General features: G+C 42.4%; 1 protein-coding gene across 3 annotated transcripts in view; it reads left to right on the top strand.

Moving 5' to 3' along the window:
* Nucleotides 1-27,839, top strand: part of HMG20B (high mobility group 20B) — a 197,150-nt gene that overhangs the window by 92,533 nt on the left and 76,778 nt on the right. For all 3 annotated transcript variants that reach the window (XM_044054088.1, XM_044054089.1, XM_044054090.1), the window contains exon 8: nucleotides 19,740-19,818. In XM_044054088.1, the coding sequence (XP_043910023.1) occupies nucleotides 19,740-19,818 (79 nt within the window). The remainder of the gene's footprint in view (nucleotides 1-19,739; nucleotides 19,819-27,839) is intronic.

Below are 27,839 nucleotides of genomic sequence, written 5' to 3'. Positions count from 1 at the left end.
GAGGTATGAGTTAGGGTTATGGTGCAGGTAGGGTGAGTGTGCGATAGTGTCGGACCTTGGGGTTAGGGTTAGGGTGCAGGTAGGGTGAGTGTGCGATAGTGTCGGAACTTGTGGTTAGGGTTGGGTTAAGTGAGTTAGGGTTAGGGTGCAGGTAGGGTGACTGTGCGATATTGTCGGACCTTAGGGTTAGGGTTTGGGTTAGGGCTAGTGGCTATGCTATGTAGTGTAATGTGTTGTTTACGTTCGGTGTGTCGGTGTAATGGTGTTCGGGTGTTTTGCGTTGTCGGTTTTGTGTGTTGTCGGTTATGTGGTCTCTGTGGTTTGTGTGTCGGCGAACTGGCGTGTCGGTTTTCTAAAGTAGACCCATGTATATATGTATCTATATATATGTGTATATATATATGTGTATATATATATATGTGTATATATATATATATATGTGTATATACATATATATATATATATCTGTGTGTGTATGTGTGTATATATATATATATATATATATATATATATATATATATATTGCCTACCTTTTGGGGGCACTTGACATCTGGGACAAGAAAAACTGAAGAAAATGGTGTTGGACGCCTCTTATATACCCCTGGCACACTGACGTCAGGGAAGAAGTGACAGCAACCGACGCCGGACCAAGACTTTGGAATTCGGGCCGACTGCAGGACCGCCTGACGGCAGGATAACCCAAGTGTGATGACTGCAGCAGGGTGAACACTCGAACATCTACATTTATGGTAGGTACAAAACTGTACTCTCGACTGCTGAGTCCTACAGTAAGGCACTGTATGAGCACATCCACTTGTGCATGAATCGTGCCATCCCCAATAAAACCAAGACGCTGTCCTCCAAAAAAAGGAAGCCAATCTGGTGGTCCCTTGCCATAAGCAAACTTTACAACAAAAGGAAGAAACTGCTGCAGAAAACAGGAAAATCCCAGGATGCAAAAAACTCACTTACCCGCCTCAGTAAGAAGCTGAGATCCCTCATAAAATCCTCCAAAGCTAGTTACGAAAATAAAATTGCCAAAGATTCCAAAGACAACCTCAAGGCATTCTATAGCTATGTCAAGAATCTAAATGGCAATGCTCATACCTGCTGTGAGCTACAACAGAATGGCATTAAATATACTGATCCCAAGGATATTGCCAATATCCTGGCAGATCAATTCAGTGCAAACTTCACCCCCCTCTCACCTCCTAAAAGGCCTATCTCAATACCGAAAGATTGCCAAATTCCAGTAATAAAGGCCACACAGGTAAAAATTGCACTCTGCAAAGCTAAGAATACAGCATCCATGGGACCAGACGACATCCCAGGCTGTGTACTACATGAACTACAAAATGAACTGGCACCTCACTTAAGTGTCATGTTTAATCATAGCTTCTCCTCAGGCTTTGTGCCCACTGAGTGGTGCACAGCTACAGTTATCCCACCCCACAAGGGGGGATCCACCTTGGATCCCGGGAACTACCTACCCATCTGTCTGACTAGCCTGATCTGCAAGGCCATGGAACGTATTATCATGGAACTTATAAACAAAGACATTGGCAACCTTCAAACACTGGACCCCATGCAGTTTGGGTTCTTGAAGGGCTGATCTTGTCTCCTGAACCTGATTGCCTTCTTTGAATCAATCTCTAGAGCTGTGACAATGGTAAGGTGGTCCACACAGCCTATCTGGACCTCGCCAAGGCCTTCGACACCATTCCCCACTCTGGAATCATAGATAAACTTACTAAGCTGGGCATTAATCCCTACATCACTCAATGGTTTGCCAACTGGCTTACTGACAGAACCCACACTGTAAAAGTAGCCGACTCCAAATCCATCTCCAGAAAAGTGACAAGTGGAGTACTTCAGGGTTCGGTCCTAGGACCGCTCTTGTTTAGCATTTACTTCTGTGAAGTTCAGGTCCAACACTAAGGGACTCTGGCTAACGAAGTTTGCAGATGACTGCAAACTGGAAGCCTTTATTGAATCCCCAAATGATGTGGATATTCTACAAAAGGGCCTTACAGAAACAGATGCTTGGTGCCAGAGCCATGGGCTCAAGCTCAATGCCAAGAAATGTATAGTTATCCCCTTTGGGGAAAAAACATGTACCCGTGAATTACCACATCAGTGTTTAGTGTACTGCCAACCTAAAGTGTGATAAGAAACTTACGGACACAGGTGGACAGTGGTCTCACCTTCGATAACCACATCACCACAACATTCAGGAAATCCTTCTATGTGGCACATCTCATAACTAACGGCTTTTCATCCAGAAAAAAGGAGGCCATTGTCCCACTGTACTCATCCCTCATTAGACCCATTATAGAGTACAATGCCCCATTTGGTATATACCTCTCAGACATCTGCAGCAACTGGAAAGGCCGCAGAAATACCTCGCTTAAAGAATCACAGGCCTAAAGCAGATGCCCTATGCTGACCGTCTAAAAGAACTCCACCTATACTCTGTCGCATATCGTCTACTCTGAGACTTTCTCTGCTAAACTTACTAGGCCATGTCAAACCCAGAGCTGGTAGACATGCTACACTTAAAGAAATCCCAGTCCCTCAGAAACACACACTCCAGGGATCTAAACCTTGTCATCACAATAAACAAAACATGCTGGAGGGATAGGTTCCTGACCCAGAGACTCCCCAAACTCTGGAATAGACTGCCCATACATGTCAAGCAGAGCGCCTCTTTAGCCCTCTTCAAAAGGAGCCTTGATGATTGGATGGGAGATAGGAAATCCCGGGGATTACATCAGTCTCCCTGATAAACAGGGTCCAGGGAAGTAAATACTGTGGGAAGAAATAGCCAGGGAATTGTTATGGCTAGGCTTGTATAGGCCCTAGGGTCGATAGCCTAGTACCAACCTATGAACCTATAAATTCACAAGTGGTGGTGGCTAGGGAAATTGGGCTCTTTTTACCTGTACACAAGGTACAGGGTTTGAGCCTGAGTACCTCTAGCCACCAAGTGTATTCATTGTGGGGGGGCATTTCTACACACACACACACACACACACACACACACACACACACACACACACACACAAATTTCAAAAGCCAAAACACACACTAGAATTTCAAAACCAAAATTGTTTCACCTAGATTTCCTTAAGCAAAATGTTTCACCTTAGGATAAATCCACCAGCAAAGCTCTGCAGCAGCAGTCATTTCCTCTGTGCAGATAACTCCACCATCAAAATACCAACTCTGTTCAACAGCCAAAGCTCTGCAGCAGTCATTTTGTTTTCATGCTAGATCCATTCAAACAGCCAGCCGGAAAGCACGTGAGCTGAATTCCAATAGGCTGACGGAGCTGATGTCATCGCGCATGTGATATCAACTCAAAAAGGCACGAAAGAAATAAAAATTTCAAAAAATCTGGAAAAAACTCAGAAATGAAGGGGTGCCTCTCGGGAATAGTTGCACCCCATTATTTGGACCCCAAAACTCGGTAAAAACCCGAGTAATTCGATACAATTGGGAGGTATGTTTACTACTGTCTACAGTGTTGTGGAGTAAGAACCTCTTGTATGTCTGTTCTATTTTCATTACTCCAGATAGTACTGCTGAGAGTATGAAAGGGACAATGTTATTCCTGATCTTAGTAGTGCCTCGTTGACCCAGGCAACTTAGGATTTGATATTGAGGGTCCTGAATAGGTATGTAGTTGAGATAGCCCCTGTTATTATGCCTAACTTAGTTATTTTTCTCTTCACCTCACGTGTTTTTGAGGTACACCTTTTTCTGATAGCTAACACCATCATATCTGCCAGACTAGGAGTGTGTGTCCCTCTGCATCCACTTCTTTTTTTTCTGCATTTACATTGAATGCCTGACCTTCATTGTGAAAGTTTTCACATTTGATGTCTAGAAATTATAAGCTTCCAGTGAATAAGTAAAGACCAGCATCAGACTTACCTTACATTGTATCAGAAAATCAGGATGTGGATCAGTGCCATAACTACTAGTATTTCAGTCCATCCACCCACAAATGCATACAAGAGAAGCTGTGGGTCTGCCTTATGTCACATGAGATGATGGCATTTGTGAGTGTCAATTTATTGACATGCATGATAACCCCTCCTGCATTTTCAGGACAAACACTGTTAGGAACATGGACCAGTACCAACAACAGGGCTTCTCCTGTCTTGCAATGCCTTCCTTGGGAACATTTCCATCACCTAACCTTCAGCTCCTCACACACATGCCAAGCACAGACCCCCCCCAATTCCAGTCCTGGGATTAAGATACATTCTCCCTTCCCATATCTGTTCTTTGATGGCAGTTTGAAGGGCATAGAGGCCCTTATGTCAGACTGAAAAAAGACAAGACCTCTCTCCCCTAGCTTCCTCTGGAATTACCCCTTCTTTAAAGCAACCCAGATTCTTGTATTCCTTGATAGACTGTCTGTGCCCCCTGTCCTCCATATGGCAGCACTTTTACTACATTTGCCTCTTAGGAATTAATTCAAAGCATTGTGGGATTTGGATGTGGTCACAGTCAGGCACATCTTATAGCTCTTACGACTTCCTTAATGTATTCCAATCAGAAACCAAGCCACCTCTGTATTGCTTTTGGGACAGGCTTGGGCTGTATCCCTCAGAAGTGCCACTCTACAGAGGGAATCTGAGAGTTTTGTGACTTCCTTCTCCCAGTTGTAAAGGGTTGGAAGACTTTTGTTCCACCTTGGACCTCAGCCACTTCATTGATCACATCCAGTACATCAGTTTTTTGGATGACTGTCCAGGAGAGTTCATGCATGTGCTAGTGCAAAGTAGCTGCATTCTTTTTGACAATCCAGTACCTGGTGCCACAGAGGAAATTTCTGTGGTTCTGTCTGTGTGCAAAACAGTTTTGGCACAGAGTGCTGCAATTTGACCATTCCTTTGTATTGTACTCCAGATGTTGAGCGAAGTGCTATCAGTTGTTTGTACAAGAGATATGGATTTCCTTGTATACTTTTTTTTTTTGGGGGGGTGACTGTTGATGGCCCCATTGATGGATTTGTCGATAATGTACTTTACTTGAGTGCTCCCATGGTTGGAGGCCATGAAGGATATCCATAACTAGGAGCATTCCCCTCTGAGGTCACCCAGAGAATGGTCTTCACTAGGGCAGATTCTTTGTCATTTCTGCACATAGAGGGCTCAGGAGGTCATGACCTTGACAACCTGGACACACACACACACACACACACACACATACACAGGGGAGTATCCAAGCTATGATCTTCCTGCACTTTTTCTGCTTAATGGCAGCCAAGACCTTCATAGTGCTTTTCAAATATTTGTGCTGGTGAGGTTTCCTTGGCTGTAGAGTGCCAGATGGTTACAGATCTTCTGTCATACTCCTTGTGTTGCCAGCTTTTGGAGTCATGGTCATTGTTTATTACTCTCTTTTAGAGTTTTCCCTTCCTGTGGCCTTATCTCTTGCAGGGCCCAAAAACTGGTGCTTCACTAGCAGAACAGGAATTCCACCTTGGCTCAGCTGTGGTTCAGAGGAGACAGGGCACTATAAGTCATCAGCAGTTGAGATAGAAGTTCCTCATAGTTCAGCAACCTGTCCCTGTTATGGTAGAAGGACAGTACTCATACTTATTTCCTCTAACAAAGTTAGGTGAGTCTCACAAAAGGACATCGACAGTTATTCACATCCCAGTATAGGTGCACACTCTGGAGGGTTCCTTTAGTAGCTCCTCCAGTTTTCTTCTGGAGCCAGGGATGTTTGGAGTCGTGTTTACTCAGTCTTACTGCAGTGAAGTAAACAGAAAAGCAACTTGTTCTCACTGTGGGAGAATATTTGATGGGGAATGTGGCCTGATTGTCATAGCAGAGATTCCTGTATACATTTCTGTCTGATTCCATGTAAGGTTCAGAAAAGAATGGCCAAAGCTCATACTCTTCAAATGAGAAGTGTGTGATTATTATAGAAGACCTTCCAGATACAAGCCAAGGAATTTGACACCAATGGGATGTTAGCCAAATCCATCTCCGGATATAGCTTCTGGTTTCCATCCTTTGCTTCTAGTGTCTTTCTGGGAGAATTTTTGAAGCTGGTTAAAGCTACAAGGAAGGTTTCAGCTCATCAGACTTGTCTTCTAACTGGAAGGCATTCTCCACTTAACCAGGCAGCTGTTCTTTGGCACCTCAGTCAGTCAGCTTGGAGTTTGTTCCTACTGACATGAGACATTGCGTGATCTGGGCCTCAGCTTTTCCATGGTCTCCCTGTGGCATCCTGCCCATTATTACCTTGTGGAAGACAGGACCATGACCCACTCTGACTTGATAAGTAGCCTCTTATAAAAGGGGGTTCTGCCCATCTGTGCGTCTTTCAAAAACCCTTCTTCTGTTTTGGAGTTGTATTTCATGACTGACAGACTAGCTTACCCGCCCATTTGAGCTTGTAAGTTTTGAAACCTTTTTTCTTTCTATTTTTTTCCCCATGCAGTTGACCATCTGCTCACCTTGGTTCCTCTACTTATTCATAAGGTCTGCCCATACTTCCTGACTCCCCCCTCCAATCAACTCCATTTTGGTTGGGGTCATTGAGATCATCATTGCATTATATTGTTGCTGTAGGAGTATTTTTCCTGTTAGGTCCACTCCTGCATGTGTCCAGTAACACCCATAGTGTGGTATGTGTAGTGGGTGTCAGTACTGGACAGACCTTTACTTTTGCAAGAGTCTGACATCAGTAGTATGCCTCATCCAGCCTTGAATACCACATTGTGGTTGTTTCTCTGATCTCTACTAGGGAAACTAAACTTCAGTGTATGCCCCAGGTGTGCACCCCATCACCCACCCCCATTGGACATGCCCACCCTTCCTTTGCCTGCTCTTCACATGCCAGAGCTGCTAATCACACTCTTGTTACCTGTGCAAAGTCATGGCTTTACCCCTTTATGCCATGCCACTGGGTGTAGGTTCTGAAGCTTTGAAGTTCATCTTTTGTAAAATGTTTTTCTTCATAGTCAGTCATTTGTTTGGGACTTTGTTGCTTTAGGCACTTATTTGAGGGGAATCAGTTGTCCATTTTCTCAAACAAAAGTTTTAGAAATGTTGGTAAACCAGTCTATTCACTTTTCTGCTTTTTTGCAGGGGTCAAAAACCAGGGGCAAAAGTCTGTTCATACCATTGATGTGTGCCTGACATTCTTTCTGAAGTATGAGTTCCAGAAGATGGAATACTTCTCTTCTTTGCTTTAAGGAAATTTCTTTTGCTTCAAGGAGAGAAGTAATGTGGGAGTTGTTAAACAAGCCCCTTTCAGGTGGATTGCTAACTGTTGTACTGGTTTGGAAAATACTGCCATTGCTGGCCACTCCACTGGGATATGGTTGCTTCCAAATGCTTGCTTTAGAAATGTCTCTAGTGTGGAAATGTTTGCCATGGCCACCTAGTAAATGGTTCACATCCTTGCCAAGCATTATTGTTTCTGCAATGGCTGCTGAAGTCAGGTGTACTTTGGCAGTTTGATGTTGCAGGATTTGGCATTCTGAACTTTCATGTGTTGGCCTTTTGCTGTTGCCATTTGTCGGGGTGTTTTAGTACTGCTTTGGATCCTTTTAACAGTAATCTACTAAAGAAGATTCTCAATCAGCTGTAACTGTTATTCACATAATATCCATTTAACTGTGAAGAGGGATTCCTCAGGGGGGTCATATTATTATTCCTTCATCTGCCTGTGTCTAGGTGTCCCCTCCTGTTGCTGAAGTGCAAGTCTGGTAAATGTATACTTGTGTATCCTCGCACTTTCTTTTTATTTGCTTTTGTTTCCTATCATACACTTTATGCTTACTCATTGGGTGATGGGGAGATGTCAGAGGACTGAGCATCGTGTTCTGGTCCATCATGTGACATCACAGTATGCAGTGGCTGTGGGGATATGTGCCTCTGTTCATAGGAGTTGAAGAGAAAAAGAGCTGAGACGAGGATAGCAGGAGAGGATGTCACAGTCGTACATCCTATTTGGAGGACTTCTTACAAAAAACTGACAGAGGACTACTTGTGTTACCATACCTATACATGACAGATGACTACTTCTTTGTTACTACAACTATACATGACCGATGACTACTTGTGTGTTACTGCACCTTTACATGACAGATGACTACTTGTGTCTTACTACACCTAAACGTGAAGGATTACTACTTGTGTGTTGCTACACCTATACGTGATGGATGACTGCTTGTGTGTTACTACACCTATACATAGTCTTTAGCAAGGATGTACCTCTGAACTGCACTGTATTTGACAGAGCAATACAATTTTGTGGTCTTGAACAGTGTCTCCCACTGTTCTAATCTGACCTAAGATGGATCTGATTTTCCTTGTTTCATTTGCTCAGTTGTAGAGATGATGAGAGAAACCTCTTGGAGTATATCTTTACCAAAAGAAACCAGAAGAGAAAAAACAGGCCAGTAGACATCAGGACTGAGTAGTGCAGCAGTGTGTGTTTCAAGTGGCAGGTAACGCAGTACTGTCTGTCTGCCTTTCGTTGAAGATAGAAACTTCTTCATGCAGTCTTCAGTTTACATGGAACAGACTTGGCCTGTGTTTGTAGACTAAATGTACTTTTTTGATTTATCAACAAAAATTCTTATTAACTTTAGTAGTTGGGTGCTGGTGGGTATAGCATTACAGCTGTTGCCTTTGTATATGCACTTGCCCAGTCGGCAGTAGCTACAGAGGCTGCGAAGGTAGCTACAGAGGCCGCGAGTGCTCAGTAAAATTCCAAGCATCTTTGAAGTTAAGGCAGATCCATTGGTCATTCTAGCAGTCATTCATCTGAGAAGCAGATAATCCCGGTACCTGAGATAGTGGACCTGCCATTGCTGCTGTCAGCTTGATAATGAAGTATGTCAAAACAATCCAGAAATGGGTTGCCATCTTAAAAAAAAGCAGCCAACTTTTTATTCATGGAGACAGTAAGTGGAAGTGATTGAAGAGTACCAGATGTACATGATTATTTATTTTAATGTATGAAATGCACTCTATTACAATGTAGAAAATGACTTTCCCCAGACTTTCGGATAGTTGAACCTGTAATTCATTCAGCCTGCATATTCATTCAGATACTTTTTGGTGGGAGCTTTGTAGTTTTGAGGCAAGTCTAATTGTTTCTGATTTTGCTGAGTGTGTTCACTATAGTGCATGAGGGTAACAAGGAGTTTTGTCAGTTTGTGTCTGAAGCCCCTGCAACAGTGACTGGAGCATACTTGTAAGTAAGGAATATATGATGTTTCCATATAGTTCAAGGTAACAGGAATCAAAACCACTACAGAAATGTGAATATTCCATACAATACCACTTTGTAATTGTAGAGCTGCCACTTTCAAAAGTTATCACCCTTTCCCTCACTGTTTTGAGTGTTTATTTCTATTTTTGCAGGATGTGATGAGCGAGTAAGAGTAACTGGACCTATTAAAAAGCAGTTGCAATGCTAGCTGGACTTTTGTAAAACAGAATCTTCATGTAGTTAATAGCCACCTGTGTAGCCTGTTTTATAATATTGGTCCATATGTTTTACTTTACATGTATATAGCTGTGTGTGATGAGTTTTAGTTCAGGTAACAAATCTGAGAAAGATGTGTTTAGTTTCTTCTCAAACACTCCCAGTTCTCTCACTCACGTACACACACAGACACAGACACACACACACACAGACACACACACACACACACACACACACACACACACACACACACACACACACACACACACACACACACACACACATGCGTCCCGGGTGTATACCGTGTTTCTAGCATTAATTTTAAAGGAGGCAGAATGAGTGAGCTAGTGTAGTGCACCGTTGCATTGTCATCATTCTGCAAAGAGTCGTGGAGAAATTGGTAATAGTTACAGTTATTAAATACCAGAGATGGTGACGTCAGGATAGCCTTATGGAAGTCCTTCATAAGACTAGATATAAAACATTTGGGATTTTCATGGATCCATTTACAATTTACTTGCTTAAATTTAGCAGTTTACAGGTTTGTAGCAGAGTACAGTATACACTTTACAGATTTGCACAGGCTATTATGGATTTACAAGTGTGATCACATTGTTGTTGTGTACTGTATTATAGTGTGCATATGTATCTTGTGACAGTACAGTAAAGATACACTTTTGGTGCAACCATGTAAATGTTCATCATGTTTCACAGTTGCAGTCATTACACTTGGGTTATCCTGCTGGCAGGCTACCCGCAGTCAGCCTGAATTCCAAAGTCTTGGTCCGGCGTCGGTTGCTGTCGCCTCTTCCCTGATGTCAGTGCGCCAGGGGTATAAAAGATGCAGCCGATGCCATTTTCTTCAATCTTTCTTGCCACGCGGTGCCCGAAGCAAAAACAGTTCTCAAGTGCCGGTTGGCCGACTCCTGAGATTTTCGAAATTGAATTTCAGATCCGAAGTCTTCAGTAAAGCTAAGTACCCCGTTGGGGAAACTTTTTTCTTGCTCCAGACCTATGTCAGAAAAAGTTAACAATTGTATTTCTTGTGGGGAAGCAAATACCTCATAAGGATTTTCACTCTTATTGTATTCCTTGCCTAGGCCCTGACCACGACGTTGCTAGTTGTCGGTTTTGTGCTAGATTTAACCAACGCACTATTAAGCGTCAGTACGATTTTGCTTTTCATTACTTTGGCCGAAGGTTTAACTACATAATGCCGTCGGAACAGCTGACGACCGGAGTTCATAAAAAGCGCAAGGAAAAAGACAGGCATCCGAGGTCCAAAACCGACGATGAAGCCTCTTCTAGGCCAGTCGCCGGTTCTCAGTGAGACGCTTTCGCAGCCCCTGACAACCGCTACCTTAGAGCCACAGGCTGCCTCCCGACTCCCACGTGGAGACAACTAGGCCTCTGGATACTCAAAGTATTGGGCCTTCGGAAACTAATCCCTCGGATGGGTCCGGAGCCGCTGAGCAGGCATCGGCTTCTGCGGGTGTTTTCAGACCTACACAGCTTTATATAAAGCCAACTTCAGCATCAAAGACAAAAACTAAGACGGTTTTAAAGACAAGACAGCAAGTACAGCATTCTCCACAGACTTCCATGCCTAAGAAACAGATGCTCAAAATGGCCGAAGACCTAATTACTTTGATCAGGGTCTCCCATCCCCCTCCTGATAAGAGGCCTAGAGAGACACTGAATATGATTCCTCTGATTAGGTTTCCATTTCCTCTGACTCCTCTTCAGAACAGGGATACTCTATTCCTCCCTATGAGGATTCTGATGCTGAAGAATCTATTCCTTCAGCTTCTCCTCCTGAGGATTACTCATTTGGGGAACCTTGCATACCATGGGGCAACATTTCCACTGGGAGAGCCAAGATTATTCAGATTCTAAGAAAAGGCTCAGAGACTTTCTTTTACTTCCTCAGCACAGACCTCTTGCTATTCCTCCTGTTCTAGACATTGTAGATGATGTATTTTCAGAGTCCGGCCTGCCTCCCGACTCTACCTCCTGCACCTGTTAAGCCTGACAGATACTACAGGGTTCCAGATTCTCATAAATTTCTATATAAAAACCCTGCTGCTGACCTAGAAACTATTTCACAGGGTCCCAAAGGGGCCAAAGCTGCTACTGCAAAAAACCCTGTCCCCTCAGATAGAGATTCTAGGGCTGTGGACAGATGAGGGAAAAATGTTTACACTTCTGCTACCTTGGCTGTTAGGGCTTTAAATTGTCAGTTTCATATGCTTAAATATCAGCAATATTTAATGTCTCTGTTAAAACAGAAAATGTTGACAAATTCTGAATGTGCTGAGAACAAGGAATTGCACGATTTATTGCATGCAGCTGAACAAGTGGGAAAACATACTTTGCAATGTGGTTATGATTCACTGGAGGCCTCTTATAGGGCCACTGTAACAGGCTCGGTCATTAGAAGGCATGCTTGGTTAAAGGAACAGACTCTGCCTGATCATGTTAAAGCAAAATTACTGGATGTTCCATTACAGCATGATACTTTGTTTGGTTTTAAGGCAGAAGAGGTGTTGAAGAAAATGGAGAATAAAGCTAAATCTATGCAGACAGTGAAGGATTTCTTACAGGTGCAGCCACCCAGATTTAGCAGGAACCGGCCTTCTCAGAATTGGTCCTTTCCCGTGTCAGAGAGGCCACAAAGAGGCAGATACAGACTCCCTAAAGGCAGACAACAGCCCCAGGGCTCATACAGGCCCAAACAATGGGGTGCTTCTACCTCCAAAAGTGGAGAAGACAAATCACATCCGTATAGGAAACAGTCCCAATGACTTCCCTCTGCCAGTGCCAAGCATTTCTCTTTTGGCAGCACCCTTAGGGGGAAAGCTAGCACTTTTTTCACAAAATTGGCACATGATTACCCAGGACAAATGGGTCTTAAATATAGTCTCTCAGGGCTACAGGTTCCACTTTCACACCCTTCCAAAGGCAAAAGGTATGCCAGACCTGCCACACAATCAATGGGCAGAGAGGCACAAAAACAAGTTTCATCCCACATGGACATGAGGGCTATTCAGCCAGTGCCACAACAAGAGCAAGGACAAGGATTTTACTCGAGACTTTTCTTAGTACAAGAAAGGACAAAGCATGGAGACCGATTCTGGATCTGTCTATTCTAAATACTTTTCTGGACGTTCCGAAATTCAAAATGTTGAGACTGCAACAGCTTCTGCCCATGCTAGGCAAAAAGGCTTGGCTTGTAACTTTAGACCTCAAAGAGGCATACCTGCATGTCCCAATCAGACAATCTTGCAGAAGATACCTCAGATTCATAGCTGGCTCAAAGCACTACCAATTCTCTGCACTGCCCTTTGGCTTATCTTCTGCGCCCAGGGTCTTCACAAAATGCCTGGCACCGGTAATTGCATTTTGCAGACAAAAAGGAATTCAAATATACCCCTACTTGGACGACTGCCTTATTCAAGCAGAGGCCGAAGACATTCTACTAAAGCATCTGACGTTTGTGAAAAGATTACTAATTTGCCTAAGGTACACAGTAAACGAAAAGAAATCAAAACTAGTACCTTATAAAAGAAAATATTCCTGGGTGCAAGCTTAAATACAACTGCCCAGATGGCTTATCTCACGCCAGACAAACAAAGGCATCTAACTACTTTGAAAACATGGCAACAAAGACCCAATTATCTGCAAGAAAAATTCTGCAGGCTCTGGGCTACATGGCCTCCTGCATTCTGCTAATTCCATATGCAAGACTGCATATGAGGAAACTACAATGGTACCTAAAAAGTGTTTGGACTCAACATTGCCACAGCCTGGAATCATTAATTTCCCTCATTCCTTGCCTACAACAGGAGTTTCGATGGTGGGCACAGGCCTGTCACCACAACAAGGGACAGCCATTCACTTTGCCAGCAGTCAGGCAAACACTAACAACAGATGCATCAGATTATGCCTGGGGGGCCCACATGGCAGGAAAATGTATTCAGGGCACATGGCCCCCAAGCCAAAGGCATCTACACATCAATCACAAAGAGATGCTAGCTGTACAAAATGCCCTGACCGCCTTCAAGGACCTACTTCATCCAGGCCAGCTGCTGATTACGGACAACACCACGGTCATGTGGTACTTAAGCAGGGGGGCACACATTCTTATCCCCACTGCAGACAAGCCATGATTTTGTGGAACACAGCATTGACTTACCGAGTACACCTGCAAGCACAATTCCTGCCAGAAAAAACAAATGCTCTGGCAGACGAACTAAGCAGAAACCTCATGGACCCTCACAAGTGGAAACTAGATCCACAAATCTTCAGCATGATAACAAGGAAATGGGGACGCCCAGACATAGATCTTTTTGCCTCCCCTCACAACTGCCATCTTCAGAGATTCTGCACATGGACTTATCACAACCAAGCATGGAAAGTGGATGCCCTGTCATTCAGCTGGAACAACCTTACGGTGTATGCCTTTCCTCCACTGCCTATCCTCCCCAAGGTACTCCTAAAGGTCAGACAAGAGAAGCCACAAATGATACTGATTGCCCCAGATTGACCACGCCAACACTGGTACCCAATCCTAAGGAGCTTGTCCCAAGGCCCAGCCTAGACATTGCCTCAAATTCCGCATTTACTGACCCAACAAAACAATCGGATCCTGCACAGCCAACTCGGAACTCTAAATCTAGCTGCATGGAGGATACTGTAACTATTCAGAATACACCTCTCTCTAAAGTGGTTATGTCATTTTGGAGGCCAGGAGGCCCAGCACCAGAAAATCTTATGCAGAAAAATGGAAGAGATTTTGTGGTTGGAACCAGGCACAAGGAATTGACATGCTTGTTCCAAATATTCCTCAGATTTTACAATATCTAACTGAGATGCTGGACAAAGGCCTATCCTTCTCATCAATTAAGATCCATGCCTCTGCCATTTCAGCTCATTACAATACAGACCCACCTATTTTTTCATATCCATTGCTTAGGCAGTTCCTCAGGGGGGCCAAAAACATAAGACCTCCAAGGAGAGCACCAATACCTGCATGGGACCTCAATTTTGTCTTGGAAAAACTCACAATGCCTCCTTTTGATCCAGCCACTACAGCTGACATAAAATTCTTATCATGGAAAACAGCTCTGCTCCTAGCAATAACTTCAGCAAGAAGAGTTTCAGAGTTACAGGCATTAATGGCTGTGGAACCTTTTATTATCTTCCATGCGGACAGGGTTTCTCTAAGGACAAACCCAACATTTATGCCTAAGGTAGTGTCTAGTGTGGCTCTTAACCAAACCATTCATTTGCCTACTTTTTACCCAAACCTGCAGAATAAAGGGGAGAGACTTCGCCATTCTTTGGACATACACAGAGAGCTATGCTTCTACTTGGACAAAACTAAAGCTTTCAGAAAGACTGAACAACTTGTAGTGTCATATTCTGCAGGATCACAAGGAAAGGCTATCTCAAAGCAGACTATTTCAAAATGGATAGGACACTGCATTTGTTTCTGTTATTCACAGCATGGTAAATCAGTGCCTAAGGGCATTAGACCACATTCTACCAGGGCAGCAGCCACCTCAGCAGCCTTCCTCCGAGGAGTACCAACCAAGGATATTTTGGAGGCTGCAACTTGGACTTCAGTGCACACTTTTACTAAGCACTACCATTTGCCTCTTTACTCTAAATCCAGAGCAGGCTTTGCCACTGCAATCTTGCAGGGCCTTATAGCTACTCTTATTCTATTTAGATTCAGCCGTCCAACCTCAGCTTTGAGATTCAACCCAAGTGTAATGACTGCAACAGTGAAATACGATGAACATAGTACAGTTGTGTACCTACCATAAATGTAGATGTTCGAGTGTATTCACTGTTGCAGTCCAGGTTACCCACCCACCATCCCCCTTTCTTTGCTGGGACTTATCTGTACTACTCTATCCTATACAACCTATGTGGTGTATTTGCTTGTAGATGAAGGTATTGTTATTTTAGTGCATGCTTTTATTAGCAATGTTTTTAGCCTTCCCTTTTTGGGGGCACCTGACATCTGGGGCAAGAAAAACTGAAGAAAATGGCGTCAGCTGCATCTTTTATACCCCTGGCGCACTGACATCAGGGAAGAGGCGACAGCAACCGATGCCGGACCAAGACTTTGGAATTCAGGCCGACTGCGGATAGCCTGCCAGCAGGATAACCCAAGTGTAATGACTGCAACAGTGAATACACTGTAACATCTACATTTGTGGTAGGTACACAACTGTACTTTTTGCATCTGTTAACACCACAAGGGTCCTAATTTTATAAGTGGTCTCCTCCAAGAGGGTAGATTTATGCATTACCCCCCCCCCCCCGCCCCAATTGTGAAGTTAGTTGTATGCAAATGTTAAGTGCTATGATTTTTGATGGTTCCCTGCTATGATTTTTGAAAGCTGAAAATATGAGGTATGAATAAAGATATCGGCAGCCAGGTTATCAATGCATCACAAGTGGTTGGTGTGTGAACTACAGGTCAGTAATTCAGCTTGGCTTAAAAGCATTGAAATTTCATGATTGATTAATAGATCACTAGTAGTTCCACAGGTTCCTAGCATGTTTTTTGATATTGTAGTTATCTTGAAAGTACTACAAATCCTTCATTTAGAAAAAGCTTGTAGGTCTAAATGGAAGCACGTCTGTCATCTGGGCAGCTGACCTGAGCTTCCTCCTTTCTTTGCCTGTTTGCAACAGATGTTACATTTGAAATATGTGTTTGATGCCTTACTGGCTTTGCTTCTTTAAAAGTGCATTTGGATGCCATGTCTAATTTTCATTTTGGCAGGGATAAGTTGACCTTGCCAGAAGGAGAGCTCTTTTTCAGTTTAAAACTCCAGTACATATTCCAGTCATACCTTGGGATTTGAAACTTCATTCAAAATGATGATTTTTAAATAATTTCGTCTAGTGGCTACTTGTGATTTATAATCATTCTCTTATAAGAATTTGTCTTGCAATATCACTTTGGCTAGTAGAATTTCATAATTACAGATACTTTCACTAGAAGAGACCTTTGCTACCTTCTATAAAGATTGGGTTTTTTTGGAAATTAGGAACCAAACAGAAAACTCAGACAATAAAATCAGCTGGTCCTCTGTAGGAGAAAACGACACCACAAAGTAACTTGGGATATTATCCCATAGTTCTTTCCAGAAGTTGCATTCATAATGAATCTTATGTCATGCTGATTTTTATTGACTTGTATTTTGCCCTGTTTTGAAAATGGAATGCAAGGCTTTTTAATTGTGCAGTTTTCCTAACTTGGACATTACTGGGAGGAAATGAAGGCATTTAATATCTTTGCCAGTTGCCAAAGGTAGAGCAGGATGGAAGATTTTGAAATAAGACTTTACTACATGAATAAAAAAGAACTGCATGGTTTTCTCTTCTAGTAAAACTCATTCTGCAAAGGCTGAGACTCCCAACAGCATTCTTATAAAATGGAGAATATTTCTGTAGCTGTGATTTGGTAGCAAGATTTTCCAGGCTTTCTGTAAAGTTTTAACTTTTCTTTCCCCTCTCCTTTTGTTTTTGGTTGCTCCTCTTCATCCTTGTTGGGAAAAGACTACTTTGACAATGTCCTACAGTACAGCTGTATTTCAGGAGATAACCCTGAAGAAAGTGGAGAAACAGTATTAAGAACTCAACTTATCTGTGATAGTGTCTCTTGTACTAGAACCATAGTTTTCTCATCTACCTTATGCTGTTGGTGTTTCCCTGTTTTCTTAACCCTTGGCATGCGGTTATACTGATTTTTTGGTCCTTTATTTTTAATCTGGTAACTCAGATGTGACCTAAGGAATGAGATAAGGGATAGAAAACCGGATAAACCTAAGATGATGCCATTATTTTTGTTAGAGGTGCCAAAATTAATGCTGACTTTGTGCACATATGAAATGGTTTCAGTGTCTTGGTACTCATTTGCTGAGTCTGGCAGCAATATCATACCAAAATACATTTTTGTAATATTAATGATGGAGAGAAAAAATGGCAGTTAACATAGTTTGAAAGATCTGTATCGCTTCCATCCTTGTGCAGTGGAATAATGAATGATTTTTTTATTCTGTGGCAAACAAACTTTATTTGAAGATATGGATTGGTTTTATAAGAATTGAAAATGGATATGCACTAGCTTCAGTTGCTATTTTAAGGTGTTCACCATGCAGATTGTCAAGGATAGTTGTAGGTGACATTAATTTTTTGAGCTATTTTTTATGACTTCTGTAGAGACTGGGTGGGAGAAGTAACTTTGAATGAGGTTATATGATTGAGTGGGGAGTTGTCGCCTGCTTCATTAATGGCTGCACTGTCTGTATAAAGCGGGTATTGAATTGGACGGCTATGATATCCTTTTGTTTCTGCATGTTTGGTGTTGGTTGTGTAACTTGTCCTACATTTAACAATTTATTAACTGAGGCCCAGAACAGTTTTACATTTAATGTGTATGCTTTTATGTCTGAGTAATAGTTTTTTTTTTCACTTTGTTATTTTGTTAGGTTTCTTAGTTGTCCATCTCCTAGTAAAGTAGGCACATTTTTTGTTCAGACCATCCATGCTTTGTCTCTCTCTGTTTTGTAAGTTGTTTCAGTTTTTAAGGTTCGCCATGGAACAGGGTTGGATTTGACTCTTTGTGTTCTGAGAGGTGCTAGTGAATTTAGAACAGCAAGGGAGATTTTATCTCAGAAACATCATCATCTATGGGGGAGACTCTTCAGTGACTTCCATTTAAGGAGATGTAATGTGTTAATAAAGGTGTCTTCATGAAAAGTAGTGAGGTTTCATACCAGGCTGTAATTATGTGTTTTGGGGCTGTTGCTTTGGTACCTTGCAGTGTAGATTGGTAAGTGATTTCTTAGGCTGCCTGACAGAGAACCATGGATTGATATTTTATTTAGAGAGAATGTTGGGATACAATTGAGGTTGATTGTCTGGCTGTGGCTTTGTTATATCTAGTTAGTGTGGTTGTAAGTTGGATGAACTTATACAGATGTATATTACTGGTTGGATTTTCAGACTGCCTGGTTTGTCGAACTATATTAACATTACCGAATATTTTGGTTTCATGAAGGATTTTTGAGGAGGCCCAGTAGGGCATATTTTCCAGTGTTTTAATATTGCTACCTGGGGGTACATATAAGTAGTTCATTGTGATTTTATGGCAAGTATTTACTTTGTGTAGTTAGTAGGATTTTCTCATTCGAGAAAGTTGGCAGGATGTGGGGGAAGAGACATAAGTGTTTTTTGTAGAGAATAGTGACACCACCATTTTTTTTTCTGTTGGCCCTGCATAAGTAGATGGTTGGTAACATTTGACATTTATTTATTTTTGATGGGGACTTTCATTTGAGCTGCACTTGATATAAGTCTTTATGTTACATGGTCATCATATGGCCCTTAGCCTGCTTTTACTCCATGCTCTCAAAGTTTCATTCTTTATTTATGTTAGTTCGTGTTTCATGTACCTTTTTTTGCTGTAAAAGACTACTTTTAGCAATGTTTAAAGGGAAAACGATCAGTGCTGAGAAGGAAAATAAAAGTGCAGACAAGCAAAAACTTTGGAACAGAAAACTGAAGAAGTAGAATTACCTATCTGCCCATCATTACATCATGCTATTTGTACATTTGTGTACTCTTGACCCTTTTGTAGAGACAGTTTGCATCTTATAATGGTTTGCAGACTCTGTGACTTGTCTCTACTTTTCTTACCTGGTTTCTTGATAAGTTAGTAGAAAACATTACAGAGTCAGTGGAGCAACAGGCAGCACACACACCTTTGGGGTAGAAGGCTGTGGGTTCTATTTCCACACCAGGTAGATCAGTTACTGACACTGCAGTGCAGCACAAAGGAGGTTCTACACTCCTGAGTGTGCTGCCCTTCGGATGAGATGTTAAACGAGGCCCACATCTGCTTGGATTGTAAAGTATCTTACAGCACCTATCGAAAATAGTAGGGGAAGTTCCTTGATGCCATGGCCAAATTTCACCTAATAGTATAAATACCATCTTGGGTCCTCTGTGAAAAGAACCTGCTAGCCTAGTGGTACTAACCCGGTCAACAAAGGATAAATAAATAAATAAAAATACTTATCAATGCATGAGACTCTGGCACTTAATAGTAAGGATGTCAGTACTGAGCTGGTGTTTGTTCTGTGGGAGTTAAGGGGGGGTATAGTGAAGTTGTCAAGTGTTCTTGATGTCATTATTATGGCAAGTATTGCATTGCCATTCAGATTTTAACCTTTTGTTTTGCTTAGAGTGCTGAAATAGTAAATGATGTATTGCCTATCTTTGATGTCCCGATTTTTACAGAAGAGTTTCTGGACCAAAATAAAGGTAAGTATTTATTTCATAATATCTTTGTTTTGGTTTATAGAATATGTAAAAGTTATGTAATGCATTGCAGAATTAGTTTGAGATCACTTCCTTATAAAGTCAGTCTATTGCTTGTTGCATTTTTTTCCATGACAAGACAAAGTTGCTGGTTTTCTAGCAGTCTAATTGTGATAATTCATCTGTTAAGTGCACAGAACTTACTTTTGCAAGCTTTTATAACTTCTGATCATAGAAACTAAGTTGAAGTTTTAATTTGTTCCCTGTAGTTGTGTTGGTAAAGGAGTCCGCAAGAATATACTGGGTAAAACATGAGACATAACATTTTCATGAAAAAAAACAAACTCTTGTCATATGTAGTCCCCCCGTGATGGTTCCGTGAAGTGATCAGTCCCCAATTAATTTAACTATTTACTGTAGTGCAGTCTGTCTGTACATGAGTACACTTTTTCTCCCTATAGGATTTTTCTTTCTTTTCCCCATAGGTGTGAGGCCATGTAGTTCAGTACATTTAAGTAAAGGAGTGTGGAGGCTGACCCCTCCATATTGGAGGTATGTCCCTGCAAAACACTCTAGTGTCAGAGTTTCACCTGAAGATTTACCGAAATTATTATTCAGTAAGTTTAAATAATTGAAATTACATTCTGTGAATCCAGAAAGAACTGCTGCCAAACATTTCTGGTTTTGTTGTAATACAACCCCTTCTTTATCCCTGCTTCTTTTGCTGAAGAGAGGTCCAGTATTCAAGGACTGCAGCTCTAACTTTCCTGGCTTTATTGGAATGTTTGTCTCCTTCACTGGTGTGTTTTTTCAGTGGTGATGGTGCTTCCTCTCCCTTTTGTAGGCGTCAGGTTGGGAATAGCATAGGGCTGCTACTAGTTGTATATTGGAGGATGAAGCATGTGTGCGATATGCTGTTTTACTGTTTTTGAGCATATATAACTTACTTGAGAGCAGTGACGAGAGGGGAGGAACGTGGAGACCAGTCATACATGACCATTTATATGTCTCAGCATCCGCCAGATGGCAGTCCTGCCAAATGTCACCTTCCTGCTTTGGGACTGGTGTCTGGTGAAAGGTGGCCAGCACCACGGTCATTTAGGGAGGAACTGAGCATTGGTTGGAATTATCCTGATACAGTTCAGTCCACAAACTTTGATGTTTTAATCTGTTGCAATGAGACCTGAGTCTTGACTGAGAAGGGTCTTCAGGCAAGTTAGCACAGCCTGTTAATGAGTGAAATAATAGTGGATAATAGAATTAATGAGAACATGAAAATCTGTTTAGCCGCAGTCTGCTTTCTTGGGTCTGAAGATTGTCTGATCATTATTGTCTGGATTCCTCACTGTAGGACTGCATAGAAAGCTATCATAAGTAATATTTCACTGTTGGGAGATGGATTTAATGGTAAGCTTCATTTAATTTCATTTGAAGAGGTTCTACATGATGTCTGACTCTCTAGATCATTTAATAACTTCCGATATCATTGCTGGCTTTCATGAAAGGCAAGAGTAAGTATGTTTAGTATATACTTTTCGTGCATTTAGAATCCATGTCTTTCACAGTGCCATTTCAAAGTTAATCTCGGATACATAGGTTCATACTAGGCTATCTGCCCAAGGGCATTTATAAGCCTAGCCCATAGTTATTTGGCTTTCGCCACCCCTTTAGTTTGAATAAAACTATGCCTATTATTTTGCTGTGTCTCTGTCAAGCAGTGACACTGAAGTAATCCCTGGGGTATATCTGCGATCCCCCATCCATTGGTCAAGATTCCTATTGAACAAGGCCAGCGAGGTGCTCTGCCTCACATGTACCGGGATTTTGTTCCACAGCATAGGGAGTCCCTGGGTGATGAATCTGTCCCTCCAGCACGTTCTATTAATAACCGTGTCAAGGTTTAAGTCTCCCTCCCTTGTGGTTCTGAGGGATCTAGATTTTTTGAGGTGAAGCATATTCATCAAATCAGGGTTTGACATGGCCTTATATGTCAGGCACAGGTCACCCCTGAGCAAGTGGTATGAGACTGAATAGAGCTGGAGTTCTTTCAGTCGGGCAGCATAAGACATATTTTTGAGACCCTTTATCCTTTTGGTGAGGAACTTTTGGGGCCTTTCCAGCTGCTGCAGGTGTCGGGTCAGATACATTCCGAATGGGGCATTGTACTCAAGCATAGGTCTAATGAGTGATGAGTACAGGGGGACGATGACCTCCCTTGATCTAGATGTGAATCCATTCATGATCAGGTGGGCAATGAAGAAGGTTTTCCTAACCACTTTAGCAACATGAGTGTCAAACAAAAGGCTACTGTCAACCTGGGTCCCCAGATCCCTGATGACTTCTTCTGTGCTCAGTGGATTGCCACCTATATGGTAGCTAGGGGTAACCTTGTTTTTCCCGAAGGGTATGACTATGCATTTCTTGGCATTTAACTTTAGGCCATGGCTCTGGCACCAGTTATCCGTTTCTGTGAGGCCCTTCTGAAGGATATCTGTGTCAGATGTGTTTTCGACTATGGCGCCCAGTTTGCAGTCATCTGCAAACTTTGTCAGCCATAACCCACCTGTGTTTGCTTGTACTTCAGAAAAGTAGATGCCGAACAAGAGTGGACCCAGGACTGAGCCCTGTGGGACACCACTTGTGACAGACTTTGAGTCTGACATGGCTCCAGCAACTCTGACCCTGTGGGTTCTGTCACTTAGCCAGTTTGCAACCCATCTTGTGATGTATGGGTTTACATTCAAGCTGATGAGTTTTTCGATGATACCTGAGTGGGGTATTGTGTCGAAGGCCTTTGCCAGGTCAAGGTAGGCTGTATGGACTGCCTTTCCCTCATCAATGGCCTTGGTGACTGTCTCGAAAAAGTCAACCAAGTTTAAAAGGCATGATCTGCCTTTGACAAAGCCAAACTGGGTTGGATCCAAAGTCTGCAAGTTCCCTATATCTTTATTTATGAGTTCCATTATGATCCTCTCCATGGCTTTGCAGATAAGGCTTGTCAAGCTAATGGGACGGTAATTTCCAGGGTCGGTGGAGGCACCGCCCTTGTGAAGTGGGACCACAGTCGTCGCCACTCCTTGGGAACGTATCCTGAGGTGAGGCTAAGATTAAACAGCTGTCCTAACTGCGGGTTTAATTCCTCATTGAGTTCGTGGAGCACACAGCCGGGGACACCATCCGGTCCCATGGATGCTGTGTTTTTGCTTTGGAGAGAGCAGTTCTCACCTGGGCATTGGAGATGTTTGGGGGCTACAATCCTCTGGTATAGATATCTCTCCTTTTGGGGAGGGGAGAAGTTTGCACTGAACCTGTCAGCCAGTATGTTGGCAATGTGTGTAGGTTCAGTAATCTTCACATCATTTTGAACTAATTCTGAGCATATCTGGGAGTTTCCTCCTAGGTTTCTAACATAGCTAAAGAAGGCCTTATGATTGTCTTTTGAGTCCTTGGCGATTTTTCTCTCAAAATTTGCCTTGGATGATTTTATGAGAGCTCTTAGTTTTTACTTATAATGATCAAAGGTGTCTTACCTTTCAAGGATTTTGCTCTATCTTGTAGTAGCTTCCTCCTTTTGTTGTAGAGCTTGTTTATGGCTGGGGTCCACCAGACTGGACGCTTGCCTTTGGTACAAAGAGTCTTAGTTTTGTTTGGGATTGCCTGATCCATGCAGTCCTGTAGGTGCTGGTAGAAGGCATTTGTAAGTGATTCAGCGGTTTGAGTAATGTTTACCACTGGCTCAGGGGCCTTAAAGGAGACCACACTAGTTTTAGAAGTGTGAAGTCGGCTTTTGAGAAGTTTTTCACTGTGGTCTTTTTATTTCAGGTGGGGGCGGGATGAGGACCTCCAGCGAGATTAGTTTATGATCTGATCTCACCAGTGAGGGGTATACTTCCGGTGTTGAACATTGTGATCCCATGTTCGTGATGATGAGATCAAGTATGTTTTCTCCTCTTGTGGGGATGGTGACTAGTTGTTCCATGGCATTTGAGTTTATGAACTCCAGGAACCTTTGGGCTAGAGTGTTTGGGCTTGAGTAGTGTTCCCAGTCTATATTAGGGTAGTTGAAGTCACCTAGTATGATGGTGTTTGGAGATACATTTATCCCCTCCATTGTTTTCAGGAAGGCCATGTGAGGTTCCTGAGTTTGAGAGGGTGGCCTGTAACATGCTACAAATTGCAGAGCAGTCTTGCCTATGGTTAATTTCACCTGGATGGTCTCCGATGCATCGTGCGTTGCCACCAACCTTGAGGTGTGGGTGTTCTTTATGAATATGGACACCCCCCCTCCTTTCTTGGTGTTGTCCGGATTTTGGGGCGGGAACGCATGATATGAGGTGAAACCTGCTAGTGCTGGGGTGCTCTCAGGAGCCTTGAACCAGGTTTCTGTCACAGCACAGACATCGATGTTCTCCATACTGAGAAAGGCCTCGAGTGCGTGCATCTTGAGATTGAGACTTCTGGCATTGAGCAGCATTACCCTTAGTTTTTTTACTTTTTTGTGTTCTAGGGTGGTAGGTTTAGAATTTGAGCCTTGCCTAAAAAAGGCACTATGGGGGTGGCAAGAGCCTTTGCCAGTATCCGGAAGCCTAGGGTGACAGGTGCAAGCCGCCCTTGCGAAGCAGTGTGGCTTGTCCAGCATGTCATCCCAGGCAGACAGACATTGATCCCTTTGAATGACACCAGAATTTAAGCCAATTATTAAAGCTGATCATCTTATCACTGTATTGTGGCATCATTCTAGGTGAAGGTAGGATACTGCTCAAGGTCAGGGTCATACCTGCCTGGGCTACATAATCAGAGAGCTCCTCAATGTCTCTTTTCATGTAGTCCAAGGAGGTACGCCTCAGGTCGTTGGCACCAGCGTGGACAATGGCTGTGTCGTACTTGTACCTGCTGTTGAGAGACCTGAGTGCTTGTGTTATGTGGCGGATTCTAGCGCCCGACAGGCAGCTTACTGTGACCTTCTCCTTACTCAGTCTGGTGAGCGGGACGTCAGTGTGTCTGACTATGGAGTCACCTATGACAAGTATGTTTGGTGTTGTATTTGGCCTTAAGGGCAGTGACTGCTTTGCACACTGATTTTTTTTTTTTATGTGTTGTTTGTGTGGTGTATTGAGTTTGCAGTTGCTTGGGTGTCTGCTTTGGAGGCCTCTGCTGTTTAGGTAAATTTTTACTCAGAGCCTCCGAGTATGACTTAGTGTGTTTATGTGTTTGATTCAGTGGTGTGGTTGAGTTATGTGAGACTGGTATTGTGGTGTGTGTAGTTGCCTTCTCCTCTTGCCTGGTCTTGCCAGTCCTGAGTTGAGAGAGCTCAGCCTCCAGTCTGGCTAAATAGCTGCATCTCTCACAAGTGTTAGTGTTACGTGGGAGGAGGAGAGGGTTGTCCGTGTACATGAGGCAATTGTAACATTGTCTCAGAATTCCCAGATTCACCAACTGGGCAGGAGAGGACGCCAGCATCTGACCCTTCGACATGCTAGAAAGAATTATGAGTTGGTATGAGACAGAAAAGTAGTGGGCTTAGCAGGAAGTGGGCACTTCTGGGGGGTTTTGCTAGTGAGAGATTTGTATAATATAGGAGTGCTTGACCTGCAAAGAGAATGCTTATAAGACAAGGGATATGCTTATAAGACAAGTGCTGAGCTTTTGAGAAGAAAAAGCTATTTGGAACAAGTGCTGCACTTTTAGTGAAGGTGTAAACTGTTTAGGTTCCTAACAGAGCAGTTCTAAGGGAAAATTGAAGAACAGACTTTCTGGAGCCACAAAGAGTTTAACCTTGTTTAACCGGCGCTGCCCGATGCTGCTCTAGTGGCAACTCCGCTAAATCAAGGCTAAAGCACGTTAAAGCGTGCTTGATAGCAGGGGCTGGAAAGAAGCAGGAATAGACCCAAAAGGGAAAATAAAACTACAGTTTCAAGTCAGTAACCACCTCTACGGGGGCAGGGAAGCTGCTCAATGTTAGTCACTGCCACTGATCAACAGAGAGACCCTCCTCCAGCCCAAGCAAAAATGGCCTCACAGAAACTTTCAAACAGTTCAGGATCAGCAAGCCTGTAACTGAACTTTTTTTAACTCTCAGAAAAGTGGGAAAAAGCAAGATTTTTTTTTTTTTTGTTTTTTACAGAGATAGCAGAGGTTCACAAGTAATATCAAGTTATAACAGTGCAGTAAATGACCCCACACAAGAGTGCTAGGTCAAGGACAGAAAATATGCAAGTTTTAAGAAAGAAACGATTTAAAATTAAGTGCAAACAGGAAATTCAGCAAACAGCTTTTGGTTGTGCTCTAAATACAGCTACTAATACAGAAATCAAGTTTAACAAGCCAGAAAATGCTCAAGCTAGGCAGCTATGCAGAAAAACTTAGCAAATAAACAGAGAAAAATACTTAAAATCTCAGAAGTGGCTCCCTTCTTCTCTCAGCGTTTTTTCCTCTTGGAGGGTGCTTCACCAACAGCCAACAAGCCTTAAAAGACGCCCAAACCACGAGGCAACTAGGTTTTAAGAGAGGAAGATGAAGGAGTTATGGAAATGACCCCTAGTGGCCAATAAAACTACAGTTTCAAGTCAGTAACCACCTCTACGGGGGGCAGGGAAGCTGCTCAATGTTAGTCACTGCCACTGATCAACAGAGAGACCCTCCTTCAGCCCAAGCAAAAATGGCCTCACAGAAACTTTCAAACAGTTCAGGAACAGCAAGCCTGTAACTGAATTTTTTTAACTCTCAGAAAAGTGGGAAAAAGCAAGATGTTTTTTTTGTTTTTGTTTTTTACAGAGATAGCAGAGGTTCACAAGTAATATCAAGTTATAACAGTGCAGTAAATGACCCCACACAAGAGTGCTAGGTCAAGGACAGAAAATATGCAAGTCTTAAGAAAAAAACGATTTAAAATTAAGTGCAAACAGGAAATTCAGCAAACAGCTTTTGGTTGTGCTCTAAATACAGCTACTAATACAGAAATCAAGTTTAACAAGCCAGAAAATGCTCAAGCTAGGCAGCTATGCAGAAAAACTTAGCAAATAAACAGAGAAAAAATACTTAAAATCTCAAAAGTGGCTCCCTTCTTCTCTCAGCGTTTTTTCCTCTTGGAGGGTGCTTCACCAACAGCCAACAAGCCTGAAAAGACCTTGTGCTGATGTGCATTTTGCCATTTCGCCATGCATGCAGTCGTAGTGTCTTGTATAGCAATATGTTTAATATATTTATTGTGCAGTTGCTAAGTGATCTTAGAAACTTAATTGCATAGGTGTAGGCTTACAGCAGTAAATACTTTTATTTATATTTACCAAACACAATCAGTTCACAACAACAGAATGTTTGTCATCTGATTGTTTTGCACTGTTTATGATCAGAGTTATGCAAGATTGAGAGTAATGTTTATGAATTCTTAGAGTGTATTTAAATAGTTATTACTATCTGCACTGATACAGTCAGATAGCTGTACAAGTGCTACATAAACAAGCTATTCATTGCCGTCAGCAAGTATATTAGTCTTCATTTGTTTACAGGCAGAGTATGGTTTTATTTTTCTGGCTAGGAATCTTAACAGGCGTCAACAGCTGACTAAGTTTCACAAAGCAGATTACGCAGGGGAGCAAGAAAAAAAGTAAACACAAGTTCATACAGTCTCTTACTGACTGCTTCATAAAGATCTGTGTCTTGCCTTTCGAGATGTGAAAGATTCAACTCTCTTTGACCTCTTCTTCCTTCACAGAATGAATGATACCTCAAATACCCAGTTAAAAGAACTAAACCTTCGTCAGAAGATAATGAAGATATACAGGTGTGACAGATTCCTATTCAAACATATCCATTGCCCCTGAAACAGATTTTCAGTACATTTCAAGTTGTGTAGCACCCTTGCTACCGTCAACGGTAAACCTTGATAACTGGATGGGTAGCCTCAAATTCCTCCCCATTCTGCCTTTTATTTCTCTCCTTGAGGATGGAGGCAAACTTTGAACATGGGTTTTTGGCTAGGCTTGTAGTGGTCTGCAGACTGCTAGCATAGTATTTATCTGTGG

This window comes from Protopterus annectens, chromosome 13.part0 (genome assembly GCF_019279795.1).
Source record: "Protopterus annectens isolate FY-2018-M chromosome 13.part0, PAN1.0, whole genome shotgun sequence".
NCBI classification, from domain to species: Eukaryota; Metazoa; Chordata; order Ceratodontiformes; family Protopteridae; genus Protopterus; species Protopterus annectens.
The sequence above is the reverse complement of the archived record's forward strand: the minus strand, read 5'-3'. Positions and strand labels throughout refer to the sequence as shown.